This window comes from Vollenhovia emeryi, unplaced genomic scaffold (assembly GCF_000949405.1).
Source record: "Vollenhovia emeryi isolate VEMERY1.0 unplaced genomic scaffold, V.emery_V1.0 DF939219.1, whole genome shotgun sequence".
Taxonomy (NCBI): Eukaryota; Metazoa; Arthropoda; class Insecta; order Hymenoptera; family Formicidae; genus Vollenhovia; species Vollenhovia emeryi.
In genome coordinates, this window is record NW_011967147.1 from 531,530 (window position 1) to 554,885 (window position 23,356).

General features: G+C 38.0%; 1 protein-coding gene across 1 annotated transcript in view; it reads left to right on the plus strand.

The window, feature by feature from the left end:
• Positions 1 to 23,356, plus strand: part of LOC105560848 — a 193,972-nt gene that overhangs the window by 145,359 nt on the left and 25,257 nt on the right. The window contains exons 6-14 of the mRNA XM_012010321.1: positions 3,693 to 3,798; positions 3,890 to 4,042; positions 6,456 to 6,593; positions 10,642 to 10,847; positions 13,566 to 13,835; positions 14,704 to 14,768; positions 15,640 to 15,844; positions 16,333 to 16,478; positions 17,020 to 17,148. Of these exons, the coding sequence (XP_011865711.1) occupies positions 3,693 to 3,798; positions 3,890 to 4,042; positions 6,456 to 6,593; positions 10,642 to 10,847; positions 13,566 to 13,835; positions 14,704 to 14,768; positions 15,640 to 15,844; positions 16,333 to 16,478; positions 17,020 to 17,148 (1,418 nt within the window). The remainder of the gene's footprint in view (positions 1 to 3,692; positions 3,799 to 3,889; positions 4,043 to 6,455; positions 6,594 to 10,641; positions 10,848 to 13,565; positions 13,836 to 14,703; positions 14,769 to 15,639; positions 15,845 to 16,332; positions 16,479 to 17,019; positions 17,149 to 23,356) is intronic.

Below are 23,356 nucleotides of genomic sequence, written 5' to 3' on the forward strand. Positions count from 1 at the left end.
CATTTATACTTGGCTGAATTGAGTTTACTGATAAATTAAATTAAAAGATTTAGAAAGTTGAATATATTGTAAAATGTACAATAATTTAATTCAATCGCTTAATTTTATTTCTGCAATAAAATATAGCCACTGGTTAAGTGAAACATCTAATGGCGTAGAAATTACTCAAGCGAAAAATCGTGTTGAAAATAACAATAGTTTTATCAAGATTACACCTGTTTCAGTCCTGTCACCCCATACGTTAAAATTACATTCACAGATGACTTATCTCAGTAGCAATTTATCTTATTTAATTTTTACACATTTAATATTTAACCTAGAAGCGAGCGCGCATATGATGAGAGCTTTCCAACCTGCCGACACGGTTGAATCACTCGTTAAAACGCGAAGAATAACCACGAGGCAAATTTCGTGCTCGGTGAATTCACTCGCAGAGTTTGTTAGAGTGTTATAAATTTCAGCCGATTTCGTCCGATTCAACATCGAAAGCTCGCGAATGAATTAGCCGCCGCGAATAAGAATTTAGTGGTTTTGAGTTCCGCGAGTGAGTTCTAGCGAGCGGAGAAGTGAATTACCTCGTGAATCTTGATCCTTTTAAGAACCGCGTTCAATCGTTAGCGTTGCGTAAGGTCGGTATATTTCGTCAGTTTAACGTCGCACTGAATATGCAACGCGGACAGACAAGTCACGAGCGTCGACGTTGAACTTGCAATTTCGTTAACCGGCGATTTGCATTCCCGTCAACTTTGCGATGCACGACGACAAAAATCATGACCGCGAACTTGCGAGACGTATTCACGGCTCCGGTTATTTCTCGGCCAGTAATAGATGAAATTTAATGGAAGTCGCAGGGACATGAAGCTAGACACAAACCGCAACCCGGGGTTTTGCCGAGGTTTGGGGTGTCCTGACAGCTCACGTTTCATCGTCCTGCGTTTCTACGTGACATGTCTGACTGATGGCGGAGTTTGCGGCTCATTTTATGAAACTTTATTAAAGTAGAACGGATTTGTTGACGCCATAGGAACCCTTCGTGTGAATTTCTTCGCTTCAAACTGATTGAACACGAACATATTAATCGAATCAGTATCGACCAATCGTTGTTTTTGGTATCGACTGTGATAAGCATCAATAATATATTTAACTGCTTTCTTCATTAAATCTTTCTTCGTTTATCGTACAACTAACAAATTAGATAACATTTATAGTTAAAAGTTATTCTAACGCGCAAAGTCGTCACTTTAAAAATATTAAGTGTCAAGGAAGTATAAAAAATCAATTCGCAAAACACTATCGTCTCGTTTTACATAATTTGTGCGTCACGGATATTTCAAATTGATATAAAAGAATCGTTTACCAAAGATATTCTCACTCACGAAGGAAATGAAAAAAACAAACTCTATGTTCGACGCCGTTCGCCTAAGTGCTGTACATAGAATAAGCACGTGCTTCACTCGTGGCGTTTTAGCCGTTTTCCATTTTCCATGAGCAAATGATCTCGTTGGTTCGAGAGTCTAACGACTCACCGAGCGAGTTTCTGCATCCGCGCACCTGTGTCACCGAAAAGGTCTTCACCTGACCGAGGAGCCACGATATATCTCGCGACGCGAAGGCGAGCTCGACATCGATCTCGGAAAGCCGGTGCGACATGAGTTCCAATTACTGCCGCTCGAAATTGCCCTTGTTCTTCTACCTGCTACGCGCCGATCGGCTACGAAATTCACGATATCGATATTCTATCGGAAGTGCTTAAAGTGAGCTTCGATTTACGTTCTGACAATTTTTAGAATCGCTTCAATTCTGTCGATATCTACGGTTTACATTAATATCTCCCTCTCTATCCCCTTTTTTCTGTGATTATTGTTTATTTAATATTAAAAAATAGAGAAAATTAATCTCCAATTTCGATTAAAAAATTTATCACTAATTTATTTAATATACCAGAATTATTTTAAAAGAAATCAATAATTTAACATAATAACGTTGGTTTTAATATCAATGTATTTTAGACCTCAGTTTTTACGTTAATTTAAAGAAAAACAAATGGGACAACAAATTTTTCATGTTCTGCACACATTTTATATTTGTCTGTATTTTATCTTTATCATAATATTCAGTAAAAATTATCTACCTTAATTGTACGGACTTATTTATCCGTGCGTTTCTATTAAAACTTTAAACAGCTATCAGCATCTCTTTCTTCCCATTTAAACAAAGACGCATATACAGATAACCCACGAACGATTCAGGGGTGCGATTAAGGCCTCCAAAGGGATGGAGGGGGAGTTAGGGGTCGCTCGTTTGTCTTAATAAAGTGCGTCGAAGCCACGCTCTTCATGGTGGTTGACTTATGGCCAGTCATCTGGCGGGGCGGGGAATCTTCTTCTCATGGGGAATCCTGGACCCTTTTTTCCCCCCCCTTCGTGTCGAAAAGGTACTTTCGTTCTCCCCTCCCGATATTCACGGACACCCCCCGCGATCGTTAACCCCGTCGCCGGAGTCCATCAATCGAGGAGAGGATGTTGGTTAATGATGGCGATCATTCGTCATCGGGTAGATACCCATCCCTCGACCGGTCGCTTGTCGAATTTGAGTCTGTTACGGAGCCAGAATTTCCAACACGGATTTCCACGGTCGCTCATTGTTCCTTTAGCAAGAATATTTAGCGATCCATGTGTGTGTAGAAAATGCCGTATCCATTTGAAATCAATATGAATATCTAATGAGACTCGTTGACGTGGAAATAAGTTTAATCTAAAGTTCGGGACTTTTAATAACGTTGCATTTAAGTGACGAAGAAGAATTGCCCCTTTGTCCTGATTTGGATTCATAATTCTTATGGAGCTGGAAATAAAAGAAACGATAAGCATCGCTCTCCTCTACGGTGCATCGACGTACTCGCTGCGACGTTGATGATTTATCATTTATTTGTATGCACCGACAAGAGAAAAGTGGGTCTCCCTAGTGACTTGTGTAAACAGTGCATTACGGATAGAAACAGATGGAACTCTACCATGTTTAACTGTGCTGATGTCGATCTCTTTCGAGGAAGAGCACCGCGCACATCGCTCGATGCCTACGATCGATAGTGGAAGCTCGTGTTTCAATTTGTGCTGGAAGAACCTTCAACGTCGCGCGTAAAATAGTAGATATATCCATGATAAATGATGCTTTTCACAATTTATCAAATGCGGCCGCGCCTGATATACAATTGCATTACACGGCGCTAATTGGAAAAGTTTCGCCGGCTATAATGAACATTTTACCTGTTATTTTTATGCGCATACCTGATCAATATAAATTTAAAGTAAGACATTAAACTATACTCGTCATCATGTGAGTCGAGATAAATTAAATTCCGCGGTATCTTCTATTCCCCCTGCAAATGTCAAGCTTAATTCTATCTCATCACGTGGACTTCTTGCTTTTCAATTTGTCATAACGGAGAAACGTTGGAAAAAAGTACAATACAGCTGGATTTTATATCGGCTGTTAGGTTTTCACAAACGTACCTTTCGTCCTTAAAATAGGAAAATACATTTAATCCCCCTGTTCTTCGCCCAACGGGTGAAACATGCGAATCATATGAAATTTTCACACGTAAAGAGATTACGGTTAAACCCCAGCTTATCCTTAATTATAAACGATGGGATCAGCACTTCCCATCCGCTGACACGTTGCTTATTTCACAGAGGCGGGCATGGAACCACCGTCCTCCACGTCGGACATCGACAAGATCCAACAACCGGTGAAACTGATCCTGTCCAGCACGTGCCACCACGCTTACACGTCCTGCAAGTAAGTTCACGAGTTCTCGTTGCAGCAACGGAGACCGAGACCATCGCGGACGGAACAAACTGCACACGGAACGCTTTTTGTTTTTGCTCAGAAACGATCCGGAATGCAAGAATCTGCTGGAGCCCGTTCTGAATCACTGCGACTCAACAACCTGCGCGAGGAACGAGTGCATGGAGGCGTTGCAGCACTTCTACAAGACCGCCAATCACAAGCATTCCGTGGAAATTGCCTTCTGCCTCTGCAGGTTAATCGAATAGACAGTAATTCCTATTTTTCTTCAACCCTTTAGCTACGGCTGAGCTGGATGCGAGGCTGTACCGCTGTACGCACAGCTCGCGGCCGCGGAAGAATTCGGTGCGAATGTTCCAAGCATAAATGTAGATCAATTGAGAACATTCTCGTTTTGTAGCTAGAAAATTTCGACGTACAGAAAAAGCCACTATAGCGGCATTTTAGCACAAAAGACCGTTTAAAGAAAAGCTATTATATCGGCGTTTATTATAGTAGTTAAAGGGTTAACATTATTATTCTGATATTTAGAGCGCATAATTGATATTTATTACATAATTGGTACAATACATCTTCAATTCTTTTCTTTTCTTTCTTTATAAGCCTTTGTCGAACAAACTTATTCGATCTCTTTATGTTTTCTTTTTTATGGCTGCCACACGTTGCCACAAAGTATATACTTTATTGTTTGGAAAATGTATCGCATGTTCCGTGTGCCTTGCTAACAGCGCTCTATCCAGCAGAAAGACTTTCTATCAACATAACTGTACTAGAGCGATTGCCCCTTTTGGTTATGTTCTGTCGGCGCTAAATGTTTAATTGGCCGTCCATTGTCGTGAGAAAGTCGCGTTAAAATATTAACGCGGGGGCGCTGCGCAAGCGACTGTGTCGCGACACAATGTGCGACGCAACGTGAATTAATAACGGATTATTGTACCGGGAGCGGCGCAGCTGCAAGCGCGAAATGACGAATCAACTGTCGGCGCCGTCGTAAATTAATTTGGAATTAATCGAAGGACGCGCGTTGTTAACCCGCGTTCTAATTACGCGCGCGCGCGGGCGCGCACGTACACGCCGCGCCGGCGAAAAATTTTTCGAAATCCGGCATATCAGGCAATTGAAACCGGAGCTGCGGATCGGTGCGCGAAACAATGCGCGGCCCGCTATGCATATGCCGAGTAGTGCGCGTTACATTGCATCCGGCCGCGCGCTGCCGATATGCCAAAAAAGAAAATGCAAACGCGTTTAACTGACAGAAATGCCAGATCATATTCTCGATGCATCCCCGCGTCATGCATCCAGCTGAACTTGGATGAAGGTAATAATAGGCGCAATACAAAATTGCAGAGATGAATAAAGAATAGAGAGAACGCATGATTGCGATCGATTGTTCTCGGTGAATTATGAAAATTCGAAAGTAAATTGAGGCAACTATAAGTCACAATCCCTTTTGTGATCAATGTCTTGATATTTTTTTTTAAAGACTTCCCTTGATTGCAACCGAAAGATAAAATCGTTGAATTTTATTTGCTGTTACGAAGTTTTAATCCGGTTGTAAAGTTAAAGATTGGAAAAGCACTTTTAGAACATAATTAATACGAAGGGAAATCATGAGATAAGAAAAATTGGAAACAAAGTTAATTTACATTGATGTTTACAACTTCGTGGAAGGTTAATCGAAGATTTTAGCATAATCCCGATTCGAACGAGTAAGGGATTTTAATGATCATTAAATTATCTTCTTAGATAATAGATTATCCTTCTGCTTTTATTATAGCGTAAAATGTTTATTGATTCAATCTAATCTCCTCTTACGATAGTCGCGAATTCTTCTGCAAAAGTATTTTATATTCTTGACAATTGCTTGAAAGAAATTAATCTGCAGAAATTGCATACGTAAATTTTTCCAAGTTAGATCATCTCAGGGAAGTGAAATAGTGAACGGAGATCTCGCAATGACAGCTACGACGAAATCTTCGAAGCAACCCTAATATTCCTCTCGCGCAAAAGGCTCGTATTTTCTAACGAGGCTCCTTTAACTTTTAAGTGGCTTTCGGTCGCGAAACAATGCGGAAACTTTCCGCTCTTGCCTCGCGTCTTATTTTTATCCCGCGAGTTCTCGTGGCAGTCTTTTTCGCAGAATCGTCCTTTATCCATCTCGAAGTAAGAACCGAACAACCGAATAGGCAAACACGGCTAAATAAAATACGTATCCGATTAACGAATCAATTAACAATACACAAATCCTATTTTACCAACTATGCCATTATTAATGACGTTTGCTACTTTGTGACAAAACTGTTTTGTTGCTACATGTCGATAATAATTAAGAAAAAATACATGAATTATTTTAGGATGACTTCATGATTTTAATTATTTCAGTTTTATCATTCTTGCATCACGTCGTAATGCAATACAGAAAATTAATTACAAATCTTTTTTCTACTGAAGCTGAAAGCTATAAACAGTAATAAAAGCGTTAAAATATTTTTCTTTTAAGATTTGATTGTTTTCCATTCCTGGTAATATTGGAGTCGCAACTTTGTTAGGGTCTTTCGTCTGCATAAACTACAGCGCGCTTTAAAGGACTCTCTAATAGGAATTTTCTGAATCTTATTACGTACCCGTCTATGTTTCTCGTGTTGCAGGAAAACGGACAGCAAAAAGGACGAATGTATAGTGGCGCAAGAGAAAATGCATCCAACCTGCGCGCAGCGCATAGACGGCGCCGAAATGCCAACGTGTCACAGCCTGGCCGAGACTTGCAAAGAGAACAGGAGCTGCAGGTGAGGCAGTGCGTCATATTCACGTTTTTGAAAATTTGCATGTTTCTCCATGAACTGTCCGTACACAACGGATTGTACGCAAACGTAGAAACGTAGAGCGAAGCGCATGAAAAGAAAATCTCGACGAACGAGCAGGAAATTTGTTCGAAACAGACACGTGTATGTGTGTGTGCGCGCGTGTGTGTGTGTGTGTATTCTCGAAACAAATATCTCTAATATTGATAAATATGAGAAAGGACGATTGTTTCAACGTTATTATTTCATCACAGTTGTAACCGATCGCGAATTAAGGATTTTTAGCAATTTTAATTTAAGATTTGCTGTCAATTTCGCTTTAACAAAGAATCCATTGAATATGAAACGATACAAAAATCTTCAGAGATGAAATAGTTTTCCCAGCGCTTAAGCAGATTCATTTAAAGCGACACTCGTGTACATTGTCACCAAGTCCGGAAGGATAAAGGACGCATCGTTTCATCCCTCATAGTCGCACTGGCCCTGCAGTCTGGACGGACGTCCTCTCGACTAAGGAAATATTGCATTAGCGCACGTATAAATCTTGTTGAATCGCGATTTAACTTTAAAATTGAAAAAGTTCCGGCGGAACTGCGAGAAAAAATAAGGGACGACGTGTTTGCGGTGTTTAATCGGGTACCTCTCTGGTTTACTCAGCGAGATAAGATTGCGTCGTTCTAATTGGACATTATTATTTACGTGTCAATTTTGTTCCCGTTCCATCGCACGGCGGCCTTCGCCGCAAAGAAACGTCGTAAAAAATTGCGAGGAACGCAATGATAAAGGAACATTGTTTTGTGCGAGGCAATTTTAGAACTTCGTCAGTAACTCCTCACAGAAAACGAGTTGCGATTTAGTAGCTTGATCGAGTTAATTATCGCAGACGAAATTGTACGAAAATTCTATTTGATCTTACGAAAAGTACTTATATATAAAATATATGAATATTAACCAACGCAGAATAAAGATAGCGTCACAGTTAGTGTGTAATCAAGACTTAATACAAAAATGGATTGATATGTTGGCAAATCACATTAGTCGAAAGATGGGCGCGACATATTTAAAGATTGGTTAAATAATTAATTTTTATAATTTATTGGGGTGAAAGATTTTGGGACATCTGTGTCGAGTAATAAATTATCTGACGATGAGTAATAAAGTAATGTCTTAAATCTTAAAGGACAGCGTAAATGTCGATTAGTGTATTTATAGTTAATTGAATCTGCTCACTCTTCCACTCTGCAATCTATATTTTTATTGTTCGTAAAAGACTATTTCCCTATTTTATTCGAGAACATTATTGTGAGTTATAGATCTCATTATTTTTTCGCTTGCAGTCTATCATTGTACAGTGATTGTAAGAATGAATGTGACACTTTGTTTTTAATGATTTTAGGAACAAGCATTTATAGATTGAAGGTTACACTTCAAAATTTTCTCCGAGGAATATTTTACTCGATGGCTATTGTGAAACTATTTTGAGCGTTTCCGATCTACTTTTCGAATTCTCGATGTCGCTAAAAAAAGGTTGCAACCATTCTGTCCATTCCTGTACCAGTATTGATAAATTAACATTTTTTGCGGGCACAAATTGTATTAAATTATTTTTGCGTCATTGTACGTGTCTATGTCTCTTTTATTGAAATCTGATAAAAATAATTCACAGTTCGTTGAACATACCGTTTTAAATGTCATGGCATATCGATACGCCGATTAATCCGCTATTATTGAACTGCATATAACATATAAAAAATGCAATTTATAATTGGGAGTAGATTGAGAGAGATCGGTTAAGGATTTTATCAATCAGGTATTTTTAACGCAAATTAAGCATTGCAACATTTAATCTACACATATGAAATATTAAACAATTCATTGCATATACATATGTAATCCTATAGATTATATTAAAATATATATTATTTAAAAAAACTAATATAACATATATTTATATATATTATTTTTTGTATAATATAAATATATAAATATATATATAAGTACATCTTTTGTAGGGTATTAACTTAAAAATAAAATAAATGAAATATTGACATCTATTTCGAATTTTTATTTTAAATTGTGATTTTTTTAACGCATAAAAACATCAATCAATTTTTTAATCGTCAGAATTGTTTGCGAACACTAAATTTGTTATAGATTGTGGTGTACAGGGTTTTCAGATTATTCGACATGTCACAAATTGGGAATATATGCAGTTTGTATATCAACCCTTATTTAATGACAAAACATCAAACATAACAGTTTAAAAACTTAAAATATTATGTAAGGGAGTAAAATACACTGCACGTTAATAAATACGTTTAAAAAAACAGCGTTGATAACGGGGGATTAAACTGGATGAAAAGGAGGTGCAATCGTGAGCGATGGAACGTGTACGCGCGCGTCGCTGATCGATTAAATTAGAACGTGCGTGCACGCACGCACGCACGCACGCACGTACGCACGCACGTACGTATGCACGGTTCGATTCAGCGTTTTAATTGATTTATCGCCGAGGGCGAATGAATCCATTTTTAATTTTGCCATTTAGAGGTATCTACAGGCGACACGGAAACGAGCAGTTGCTGCGTGCCATAGATGCACGCTTTACGAGTTGGGATGCATTCCCGCGCTATGAAGCATCTCTATAGCATTTATTTAATTGCTTTCTGTTTCTAATTATTGCTTGAAATACGTCTATTCATTTTTTTTTCGCGACAGTTGTTTGTAAATGAAACGCCAAACGCACAATCAGCGGAATTAACGGAACGCTCTAAGAATCATAGTCAATTAATCATTCATTAAATTATTAATAATCTTTTATGTTTTATACTAATTTAATATTGCTACAAATTATTACTGTACCTATTGTTTTATTCATTTATTTTTGACTTGTGACTTTCGTTGGAAATAGCTTTTTTACTTACAATAATTAGCTTTTAACACACTAAATATAATTGTTATTCCCATAATTAAGTGATTGGTATAAAGCTCATTTATATACCAAGAATAAAATTTTTGTTACATTCTTTGTGTTGTAACAGCTTTAACGCTATGTCTATTGTGTATACAGTTATTTTATTATCTGGTTATTATTTACTCTACGTGAAACTTTGTTAAAAATTTCGCTAATGAACTCGAGCGCTTTTTAAATTTAGACATGTATTTGACTGATTTAACAATTCTTTCGTTGCTTTTATTTTGAAAACGAATAAGAGTACATTTAATTTCTAATATGACAAATACACAAACGTAGTTTAATAGTACGTAATGATCTTATTGAGAAAGCGTGATTCTGAATCGTCATGCAAATTGTCATTTAAAATTATATACTATTATTGAATCGTTTCTATGTGGAGGCAAAATTTATGTTTACTATATATAGATGAGTATATATGGATAATATCAATTCTCACGCCAAAAGTCCTTATGCCAATGAGAACCCAGCCATTGGCCATTGTTGCAATATTAGTCCTTTCGATTATCTAATTCTGATATGTCACTAGTGACCACATAGATATGATACAATGATTGTTAGAACATCACTTACAATTATTCATGCCAAAGATATTTTTGAACACCTTTTCCATTAAAGCAATTAATTGCCTCGAAAATCAGTCAATTTATCAATTACGTCAATTTTACGTTTAATTTATCAAAGCGTCATTTATGCTAACAGCTGATTACTGACGTTTGAACAGAACGTCCACATTTAATTAATGTATGAACGCCAGTTTCTCCGGTATGTTTACTGTTAGAAAAAATGTTGACTTTCTGCTTTTTATTATATATACATATTTGAATTAATTAATTTTACACACACACATTCAACCACATTATAAAAGAAATTAATTGTATGTATACATACATATAATATATGTATAATAATAATTGTCTAATTATAATTAATTGCGTATATGTCGTGTAACAATGACTAACAATATCTTTGCCTTCGATTAAAAATAATCGTAGCTTTCAACATACCAATGTTGAGATATAATTTGAGCATAATATCCTAACGTTTTAATTTTTCTAGACTTAGGCTGGAGTATTACGAACAGAGTTGCGCGGTCGACAGCGTAACGAAGAAATGTGCCGGGCCAACCTCCGAGTGTAGAAAAGCGATGCTGGGCATCCTGGGCACTGAACTTCATACCAATTGCGCTTGTAAGGGCACCGAGCTCAACCAGCTCTACGGCTGTCTAGGTTGGCAGCGGCTTCTGTGGGTGAATCCTTGCGTAGGTAAGTGGAAAAATTTGAGATTTTTATTGTCCGCGTTGACGATAATATAATATTCATAACAGTGGCAACGATTCAAACTAAAAAGTCAATCTTAGGAACTCACAGTGCTTTGATAAATAATGAATACAGACAGAGAAAATTTACTGGAGATATTTACATAAATAAATACATTTACAGATATATTTTATAGATAGAGAAATACTATAAAATTGAATCTGATAAAAATTGCAATGAAAGTATACAATAAAGTCAACATTATTAGGTCCTTTTTTCGAGAATAAAATGAATAATGTCCACAAGAGAAATAACCGTTCTTTAAAACAATTAACCCACTTCAGAAGTAGCGGATATATAGTTTAGGGGAATTATTTGAAAATACGATAATCCCGAAATCAATATCGAATCCGAATATCGGGATTAAATAAAAATAATCGCAAGCTGCACACTGTCCGGTATTGGAATGTTAATTAATATAGACTGATGATACATTGTTCCAATGTTTGACCGGTCTTCGCAAATATTTATCTCACACGATTTCATCAGCATGAAAAAACTATGTGACCGTATTCCGTTTTTCATTAAACGGCATTTCGCAATGAATGTACTTTGCATATATTTATTGCGTATAAAGAATATATTTGTTATCGTTTGCTGTAAGGGTGGTTTATCATATAAGTAATATAAAATATAAAGTAAAACATGAATCTGTTATCTATATTGATATTAGTTATTTTTCGCTGAACTTGAATTCGATTTTTTTAACAAAATTTACCTTTGAACTAAAATCTAATGCAAGTGCATTGTTTCTGTTATGAAAAAGTGAAAAACCACGTTACGTTAAAACTAATTAATAAGAATTTTTTTTATCTAATGTAGCATTTGCACTTAAAAAAATTCAACTTTTAATCTAGTAAAATCCAATAATAATAAGCTGAAAAAATTACAAAAACTTGACTGGAAAATTCTTAATAATTTGTTCTCTGTGATAATTTTTCTTGGGTAGTCGTACATATAAACATTACAGCGTATAATCGGGATAGAAGAGACAAAGCTTTATGAAGCTTTGCCGATGCGCTCGTCATGATGCGTTTCTAACCCGCGGTAGGAGATGCAATTTCTTCATATCTAAATGACTTATCTACCGACTGAATGCAGTCCATTGCATTCGCCATGCTTTACAACTTGACGGGGTCGAGAAGGATCGATAAAAGCCTACCTATGTCGTTTGTTCGACCGATGTAATTGCAATTCTGCGCGTGGCATCGCTATGTAGGTGCATAGATCGCCGTATCGCAAATCTTGTCCTTTCCCCGATTGCATTAGGCTTTTTTTCGTCGTTCCTAATACGAGGAATTGTATAATTAATCACTAGAATATAACTTTAATGCCAAATATAAAAAATAACAATCGTATTCCCTGTTTATTTATAACTTTATATTAAATCTATAATGACATCCTTAAGATATCGTTACAGATAATTATTGACAAAGGCATAATCGGCCTTTCTAAACGGAAAGAGAACCGGTTTATTGTCGTTTTGTGGCGCATTTATGTATAAATGCTGATAAATATAATCTATTTCGCGAAAATAAAAGTTGCAGGTTTGCCGCTGCAGCTCGTAAAATATTATTACGCGCATCTTACGTTCCCTATTATTGCTATACGCGTCCCGCGAGAGGAGAGGCGCGCGGTGCCCCTTGAAAGTGTAATCACCCCGGAGCCCCTCGGTGGCTGAAATATTTCGCAGCAGCTGCGCCAACGGCGATACGGGACCGGGCGACTTTCCCGATACTTTCATACTTCCGCGTCGGATGACTACACGTGTACATTCAACTGCAATTTTACAGGCTCTCCGTTCGGCACTTTATATTGCTTAGCGGTTGTTATTTGCGGCCACACGTCCGTTTCCCGGCGCGCGGTGCGAGCGAGGGAGAAAGTATTATGCCGAAGTTACTCTGAAGCGACGATCCCGATTCGAGTCGGCGATTTTTCGCGCTTATTATTGTGCCGTGAAATGTTACAAGTTGTGACAGAAAGTGAAAGCGCATCCCAGCGCGGATAATCGTAAGGTATTTCTGTGCGAAGGTAGTCGCGCGAAATAATAATCGTTACGATGCACAATAAAAAAATATTTCGTATTTGAGCCGAGCTCTGTGCTCTTCGTCCCCATTTTTAAACCTCTTAACGATGTGCAAAATCTGCGATTTTCGCTGTTCCCACGTAATGAAATTGCAATTCTACGCGTGGCATCAGTACAATGAAAAAAATTTTTCGCTAACCACAGCTAATCATGGTTTGCTAAAAACATTTTGTGTGCTGCCGTGACTATATATTTCTACATCACAGTAAACGGTTTGCTGTCGCACCCAATACAATAGGCACAGTAGCAAAATATTTTGCTACCGCAAATAAAAATATTAGCTGTCCATATTTCACAACTAAAATTTAGTTACCACATGCAGTTTTTAGCTACGGCAGCTCTTTTTCCGTGTATGCGTAGCTGCATAAATCGCCATATCGTAAATCTTGTCTTTTCCCCCCGGTAGCATCAAATTTTTTTACATCGTTTTAAATACTAGTAGTTGCATAATTAACCACCTAAAATCTCTAATAATAAATAAAAAAAAATAACGGTTCCACAATACTGTAATCCTTCTCATATAACCGTTAATTGGTCTCGTTTTAGCGTCGTTTCGAGAATGTTATCGATGTTTACAGTGGAGTCGCAGAAGGACTATCACGCGCGCAGGAAACACCATCATACGCGAACGACGACAGCGAAGACGACGACAACGACGGCGGCCGTCGCGACGACGACGAGGTCGCCGGCGAGCACGACGGCGACCACCGCGGTCGAACAAGTGGAAGATAATCAAATACCGGAAGTGACGAGGTGGCCGACCACCGAACCCACGGAAACTTGGGAAATCACAACCACCACTATAAGCACCACTCCGAGCACCACCACAACCACCACGCCGACACCACGTGAGTGGAGTCCAAACGCATTTCATGATTATTAGTTTCCTACACAATAATTGACCTGATTCTCTCGGATTATATCGGGCGTCCTGCGTTCCGCAAGCTTCAATTGTTTCTCACAGATTTTACTACAACAGCGATTTCATCTAGGACTCAATTGGTTATTACGTATTTAACCCTTTGTGGGATTTGCTCCCCCGGTGGATTTGCCGTGCAACCACCATAACTTACCATACTCTTAACATTTTCCATCGTTATTTCCAATATTTTGAGATTGTAAGGTACGCAATTGAGATTGTTTGCCTCACTTTTGTAAACTTGGGACACACACGCGCGGCAATTAATATTATTTTTCGTATAACTGATAGTCATTTACAAGTATTCGTATGTTATAATATTTATAATTTAAAATGTTTGTGTTCTTTTTAAAGAACACATTTTCCCTTATGTCGGGTCGTAAAGGAATAACGCTGAAAATTCAATTTATCGCGAAATCTTTTGAAATTTACTATGAAATCATACTACCGTGTTAAGTATCGTTTATGCTAGTTTCATAGGTTAATTTTTCAATACTTCTCCGGCGATTTTTCAAACTGCAAATTTCACGAGTCTTGTTTTTTAATCATTATGTCTATACATCTTATACGTCTATATTTTTTAATTCAAGCAGACAACGTCCTTTTTTTTCATAAATAAAACCCCGCGTACCGGTAGCTTGAGAAAAAGAAGAATTTTTAATCTCTTTCGTTTGCCGCATCAGGAAGCAAATTAGATAGATCGCCTCCGGGTGAGATACGTTGGAGAAAGAGGTTGATAAAGGACCGGCGAAATAAACTGGCGAAAAAGACAGCTTCTCACGTCACTCTCTTTATAGGCTACTGCGTGGTTCAAAGGCCGAGACACAGTCAGCAATACATAAGAGAAGGCAAGGGCAAAAGGGTGAGTCGCTCGCAATCTCCCAAGTCACTCGCGATCGCCCTCGCGACGCAAAGCGCTCACCACCGCCACCCCTGACAGCCGACGCTCGCGAGACAAAAAAACAAGAGAGAAAGCGAGGGTTTTGTGGCTGTCATAACGGAAAGAGTGGACGAAGGTGTCGGAGGAAATCGGATATTTAATGCGCCCTAGCGAATTTTATCGTAAAGAATGAACCGCCCGCGATTTCTTCTCGACGTCGCGACGTGTTTCTTTATTAACTCTTTTCATTGACGATAAATTTTCTCGATTCGAAGCAAACTAAAAATCTTTAATTAATCATATTAGGAAATAAACACGTCGATATTTCACTTTTATTCTGGTATCTCTATCGAAGTTTTTGTTTTGCTACATTTATCGATGAATATAAATTACGTAACGTAAAAATGTTGCTTGAGAAAAACGTAGAGCGTAACTGTTACAATTTAGAATACGGATATTTAGATGAGAAATTTCAGATTTTCTATAAAAGTACAGAAAGCATGTTATGTTAACATAGATCCACGGGAGCTTCATATAAAGCTTTGGAAACGAATGTGCGTCGCGAATGAAAGACAAGAATCTGCTGTTATAATTTACGTACACTTGCGACATCCGATTTCAGCGATAACGCAAACCAATAGTGAAACGGAAGTATTAAGTTAGAAAATTATGTTAACCGAAGTCAAATGAAATGAAATAACGTAAGAGCAGCTGAAACCAGAAATTTTGTATTTACACGTACAGAGAATTTTACTTCTCAATAGGTGGAATATTGAAAAATAAGTAACAACACTTTTTTCGCACCCGCGGCAATTTGGGGCACATTGATTGCAACGTTATTCCGTTTGCGTAGCTTTATCGCGAGGACGAGCCCGAATGCTCGGAACTCTGCCACTGCGGCGAGGGCGAGCAACTCGTTTGCAACACCATCTGCGTCGAATTGTCACCCTGCAAGACGGATTTCGCTTACTACAACCATGAAGCGCCGGCCTACCAGGCGCACCGAGGTCCTTGCCTCTGCTATAGCGGCGGCTTTATATGCATGCGGCCTTCACCAGGTGAGTAATCATCCCTTTCATAATTGATGCGATTAAATGGAAGTCAATTATTTAAACGGCACTTTTGCTGAACCGTTCATGAACGAGCGCGACTTAAACGCCACTTTTGGCATACTATATAAGGCGTGATTTGATTGTAAAACTAAATGGAAGAATTAAAGTTTACTTATAAGGGTGTATCTTCTCTTACGCGGTACAGAAAAATTTTAAATCTTGGCAAATTAAGGCCGTTTACTTAATAAAATAATTAACAGATACGGAAGTAAATTGAAAGACAATTGATTGAAATTAACAATAGGTTAATTAACAAATGTAGAAGAAAATCCAATTTTTTGCAATTTATTATTAAATATGCTTGATAAGCACGTTTGATCCTTTTTCTCTTTTAAACTCGACCACGGACTTGAAATACGGCGATTTTCGAGTAGTCCGACAGAAAACGATTTCTCTTCGCGCCATATAATACCAGCATTGTGTTATTTGCGCAGACACATATAGTATACCGCACGGGGTTTTCATGTTCCTGGGGTACAGTGAGAAGGACGAGACCTTATTGAAGCGGCACAACAATGTGACCGTGCTGGACGCGGTGTCGTCTCTCGACAATTTCATGAGAGAGGAAGTCAATAATCAGGTGAGGCGTTGCTGTCACACACCGTTCCTATCGATCGTTAACGCACGGCTGTGTGACACTTGGAAATTGTCGCTCCATAGTTAAACACCGTGCGCGCGGCTCACAGGCTCGATAGAAATTTCCCCTAAATTTCGAAATTTGCGAGTGAGAAAGGGGGAGCCGACTGCCTTGGTACAATTTGCTATGAATTCGGTGACCCAGAGAAGAATTTAAAATCGGTCGATTATTCTCAGGGGGGGGGGGAGGGGGGTTATTACATCCCGCGTTACTCGTTTTTGGCGGCGAAGGAGACGGGAGCGAAGGGAGCGTCCCGTGAAATTCCCAGAATGCAATTAATGCGCAGCATCTCCGATCGGCGCGCGAAATCCCGATAATGAGAAATGTCAATGAGAAATGTAATGGCTCGTCAAACTGCGCGTCGATTAAAAACTAAATCGGGGACGCGCGCGGAATTTAATAAAGCCGCCACGGTTGCAGCCGACGGATGACGCGCCAACGTATCTACCTACCCCAGGTCAACTCTCCCGTCTTCCATTTGCAGACAGTATGCACGCTCTTCCTGTACAACGCGACCCGAGAAAACGTGATTGCGGTGGCACGACTCGGGACCGACAATCCACCCTTAAATAGCAGCCAGGCTCAAAGTCTGCAGCACCTGCTGCGCGTCAAGGTAAGCGAATTTCGAATGGACCCTTTCGCGCTGCATGGAGAAAATTGAAAGCTTTGCCGCGAGAGCTAGATAAAGCTGCAAAAATTTTCGAGAAGCCGCAAGACACGCCCGGCGGATAAGCAGAACTTTATTATTACACTTATTATCTTTCCCAAAGCTCCGAGAGAATGGAACTCTCGGCCATTACTTTTTCTTTCCGAAGGGCATTAACACATCTTAACGCGACGCACTAACCGCTGTAATTTTATATATTGAAGTGTGTAATTTGTACTTTGTAACAATTTGTACTTTCTGATTAGCTTTTTAACTCTTTCTGTTGTTTCTTATCAACACACATGATAGCATTTCTGAAAATGATACGTGTTTCTATTGTTTGCAACATATTTTACGTTACGTTTACATTTTACTGCTATTCCTATGTAATTTGTAAAACATTACAGTGAATGCTATTTTCAACTTTAAGTCTTTATTAACTCATCGCGCTTGGATTACGTGTAGGATTGTACTTGCCGAGTTCATAAAACCTTTGAGGGTCTTGCCAGCGGCGAGAAAGGCCGATCGCGTGAACGACGGCGATTCAATACACGCGCATGCGTGCACCCGACCGGAAGTCGGTGCGAAAGGGCGATAACGGGTCCTCGCGAAAGTTTTAATTTCCCGGCGAATCTCAGCGTCGTTCGGGCGGAATTATCGCGATTAATCCGCTCGTACTTTGCCGAATTTCATCCTTCGCGCTGCGATAGATCTCCGGGCGACTGGGCGCAAATCGCCGATCGACCTCCGGATTATTGCACGCGAGAATGCAGTCTTATACGCGTGTCCGGAACATATAACGCGATCGCTTAAAATGCACACAGGGCGATTAAAACTCTGTGATTCACGATCGACTTACGTACGCGACGTCGCGATTTAAGTATACTCGATATGGTATTACGACCGAATATAATTTTTATACTTCAAATTAAACTACAAAATTATATTATAAATTAAAGAATATTTATATATTAAGAAATACAAGATTTTGAAGTCGGTAACATGTCACAGATTGATTGATCGAATGGATTAAGAAGTATAACGCCTTGCGGAAAACAATCTCTTGGGAAAAGAATTTAGCTAAATATAAAATCTATAGAAACTCTTGTGAATTTTTGCTAAAAATGACTGTGGCAGTTAATTAATATAGCTAATTACCGTCTTCTTTGTTAATGCAATATTTAACAATCCATAATATATTTACCTCAAATATTTTTCTACATTTGCAACAATCATTCCATAAAGTTTAATATTAAAAAAAATATGTATAACAGATGAACCAATTAGGAATACTAAAATGATTATATTTAACCCACATACTGAACATGATTACATCGAAAAGCAATAATGAAGTTTCCTCTTCGGTGAGCATATTCCGCGAATATCGAGCGATGGGAGGGATTTTTATAATAACGAATTCTCAACGTCGAAAAATTCGCACGGAAAAAGGATAGATCGGCCGGCGGAACAACACGCCAATTCGAATCCAGAATACCTCCATCAAGTTGCAAATGGACCGGCGCTTGATCACAGATTGGAAATCGCCCCGGGAACCTGTATGACTGTGTAAAATGCGTGCCGCGAGCTAAAAACGACGTGCATTTAGTGACATACAGGTGTCGAAGAGAAACGTCACGACCGATTGATGCAAAACAACGTTGACGGAAAATTACCCACCGTTCCGATTTAAAAGTTGCGCTAAGAATTTCTCAATGTTATTTTACGAGTCTAAGACAGGATTACAATTTCAAACATCAGAGAGCGAGAGAGAGAGAGAGAGAGAGAGAGAGAGAGAGAGAGAGAGAGAGAGAGAGAGAGAATATTGTGCATTATAGAGATTAATTATGGATTTGGTACAGAATAAAATATCATTCCGAAGTAATAATTTGTAAAAGTATACATCAGCCTTTATATAATGGAGTATTTATACCGTAGTTGACTTGGTATCTAATTGATTAAATATCATACGTTTAATTTAAACTATAATTAAATTATAAAACAGTAAATTATAATTATAGCGCATCCAAGCTAGATATAATTGCAATGTTAATAAACAGACATCTCGACCTGGAATAAGATCGTTTTCAGTGTCGCAGTGTTAAAGCCGGTAATTGCACAGATAAGTCTAGTCGCAAAAGTCTAGTCAGAATAGAAATTGTATTCGTATTTTGTAACCGGAATATAGTACCAAAGTTAGTTACTTTGTAGCTGATAACTCCGCTCATCGAAACGCCCGTCGGGCGGCTTTAAATAACGGCTCGACGGTGAACGTCTGACGGGATTACGGGAACTCGTTTCTGCCATTGCCAGCGGGAAAGATAGCGTGTTTCGATTCGAACGAAATGGTCGACTGGACGACCGTGCGATAGATATACAGATAAATAGATTGCCCGTTCATCCAGCTATCCGGAAGAACGCGCTAAGCAACGAACGCGAAGAAAACGGTGCGTTTAGAAAATTGAGTGGACCCAAGATGACTGTTGTCATGAATGGACGACTTCTTCCCTCCTTTCCACCTCAACGATATTTTTAGAGAACTCTCTCTCTCTCTCTCTGCTACGTATATTAACAAAGAATAACTTAATCTGTATCCAAATCTATTAATATCCAAGTTGTTCGTAAATATTAAATATCTGTTATTCCTAAACACTTTGTAGTATAAATATAACAAGTCTTTATGCGAATGTGCCGGTTACTCTGCTTTCTAATAATAGTTAAGGATTTAGTGCTCTTTATTAAGTGGAATAGCTAATGAAAATATCCAACCATTACGAACTTGTCCGCGCGAGATGTGTCTCAAAATTTTCAGATTCGCATAAGTTTCCCTGGCAGTGGGCCCGCGCGGTTCGTCCCCAATGTCATCTCATCCTTCCCTCCCCCGTCCACCCTGTACCCGTAGACCCATGGGGCTCGTAGCGACGGCGGGCTGCACCATGGAGCGAAAGGGATGGAAAGTTGCATTTTCCCGTGGTGGCTGCACGTCGCGGCTACATACGTCATAAAACTTTGCTAATATAGCGGAGGACTACGGTGCCGTCTTTGCGCCGGCGACTCGAAATCGCTCGTTTCTCTCTTGCCGGTCCCCAGCACTCGTCTTACTTTCTCTCATCTTTCACTTTCTACCCCTCCCTCCTCGCATTCCCATTCCCGCACTCTCTATCTGCCGTTGAGCGGGATTTATGCGATTCGGAGCTCGTGCAAAACTTTACGACTTGGAATATCTCGCTCAAATCATTATTCGAATCACCTAGTCGTTTGTCAGCCAGGATGCAATCGAGTATCTTCCATCGAGGAACGGGTATCGATTGTCTTTAATTGAGCCTTCGCTACCCATCATTTATGCGATTATTATTTTTGTCCGTTTTGCACAATTTTCCCGTAATTATTCGACCGTGATTGTACGATAATTTGACCTAATTTGATATCGATATCGCGTGCTCTTAGATTCTGTGCAGCCAATTACGCTCTTTCAATTAATCATGGTTATATCTACAAAATGCATCGAATTGTATATTTAAATGCCGTTTAATTTAAATTGCCGAATAATTTTTTCTGTTGAACAATTAAATCAATTAAATTCAATGTTCGCTTTTCATCAGGCCAAGTTAGCTGTTTTGAGTTAACTTTAGGACGAAGCAGATACTTTCGTTTTAAATGCTGCAAATATATTATAAACTTGATTCAATCATCTATAAAAATTTTACTTTCTCAGTAATGTGTTATGAAGAATATATTATTATTGTAATATTTATGATAATTTTTAATTTTTAATTCTTTTTAATTAACAAAACTTATTATAACTGTTGAGAAACTCATTTCTTTATTTATCTTAAAATAAGATGATTAATTTACAAAGAAACTGGAACCCATAATTTGGTACATTTTAAATCGCTTGAAAATAAAAAGCTGTAACATCAAAAACGGAATTAACCTGGATCGGCAAAGGTGTGAGGATAGATCTCGAAATCTCTGTATATCGTAAATGGAGCTGACGAATTACTCTCCGGAGAAAGAGAGTACCAATGATACGATCTTTATTCAGTGTGGCGCTAAGTTACCCCTGACGGGCGCAGTTTAATCCCATCTTACGGCAATTCGAGAAACGATGAAAAAGCCGTGGTTTCCCGACGCTCCGCGCCGTTTTTCAATTATGCATTCGCATATTTTACCGGAATGCCTTGTCGCATTCAGCGACGAGCGCGACGACAGCTGCCGGACTGCATTTACCAGGTTAACAATAATTCAATGTCACCATCTTATGCCGGGTATGTACCGGGTGCTACTGCGATATCTATGAATATGGTCGTTGCTTATATATTGCGCGATAGATCTTTAAAATTTTTTAATTTAAAGAATCATACCTACAATGTATATTTCTATTAAAGTAAATACAAAAGTTAATAATAAAGTTAATAGGAATGTATGTACAAATTAGAACAAATAACAAATTAATGAAGTTGATGATTTGTGATCCGGACATGCCAAGTTTTTAAACTTTATTTTGACTTTAGTTCGGTTTTATAAATAGACTAAAAATTTGCTTGAAATCACAAAACGGTTGGACAAAGAAATTAAATGAAAGTTTAATAAAACATGTATAATTCGTGAGAAAAATGTTATTTCCTTAGATTTAAATTTGCCTCAGTAGTACTTGGCTAATTAAATCGATTACTTGTCTATTTTGTAGCTACCAAATTTTTATTTAACGAAGCATGTTTTTAAATATTTTTTCTTAGTGTATACATTTCTCTTTTCTCTCAAAAAGATTTTTTAATCTTCTTTGCTTAAATCTATATCAAGTTATTGTAACTTAAATTCGTTGTTTCAGAATTATAATCGACTAAAGTGCACTTATTCACACCTATTAGTAAATTTCGCGCACTCAAACACATATGCGTACACCAATGTGTTAGTTACTCATCTTACAATTTCAATATAAATAAATAGCTTTACATTTATCTTTTATTTCAATAATTATTATAGATAGTCAAAGTACCTATTAATCTAACTTCGACTACGAAAATCAAGTAATTAAACACAGAATTTTACAGCTTGACCGCTCGGAAAATTCTAACTATATATCAATGTTTACACTTTAGCCAGAGTTCACATTTCTTTTCAGTAGTTTCCAAATAGTTTCTCTAAAGATTTTCCTTGACATAGTCAAGTTTGTTTTATTTAGTAACGTTCTGTACGTGGTATTGTCCGTATACATACAATGGCAAGGCATATGGATAGACCACGAACTGCTTGGCACTGAAAGATTTTAGTAAACCGAGCTATGGTAAAGCAAAATACGACATATGTAGCATAATTTATATTGTTAGACTGTTGAGTCTATGAGAATATGTTTACTTGACGAACACAAAATATTAAGTAAAAAAGACAGCAAAAGTTGGAAGAACAGGACTAAAACCAACTTAATTTATTGCCTTTGGAGTGAAATCTGTTTAGCGAAAAATTGATCGTTAGATCGTGCAATCGTTGCAAAAAAAGATTTGTGATTGAGTTTGGTAATTGAAAACCTATTATACTGGCTCATATTAGACTCCTATCTCATAATAGAGGACTTTCCTATATACATACAATATTGATATTTATATCAAATTATTATAGATCGTAATCTCTCGTAAAGAACTCGTAAATCTTTGGAAAAAAAATTTAATATTCCGTAATATATTAATTACGTATATTCCCTTAAGGTATAAACCCAATCAGAAAATATTACGCTCTATCAGTTCCGATTACTTTAAATATATAATAATAAAACTATGTATTAATTTTTATAAATACATTTTTGTAACATTTCTCAACACGACTCTTTACATTTCTTTACCGTCGGTCAGAAAGAGGAAGAAAAGATTGACAAAGAAAAGCTTCTTAAGAGGATCCCCCAAGGTCGAGGCCTTTGATGGTGTGCGCCATCTAAACACGAAACGCAGCATATACATGAGCACACGGACACACTACTACGATACATCACACCCATACATAAACACGAAAGTTTAATTCTAGCTATACTCTTATTTTAAACATCTAATCCCAATTTAGAGGGTTTCACAGTAATTCTACATGTCATCGAATCCGGGGAAACTCAGTTTCATGTGAGTACAAGTTGTAGAACTTTTATACGAAGCACAAGTATGACGGAGTTGACAGTTCGTCTACACGGTTA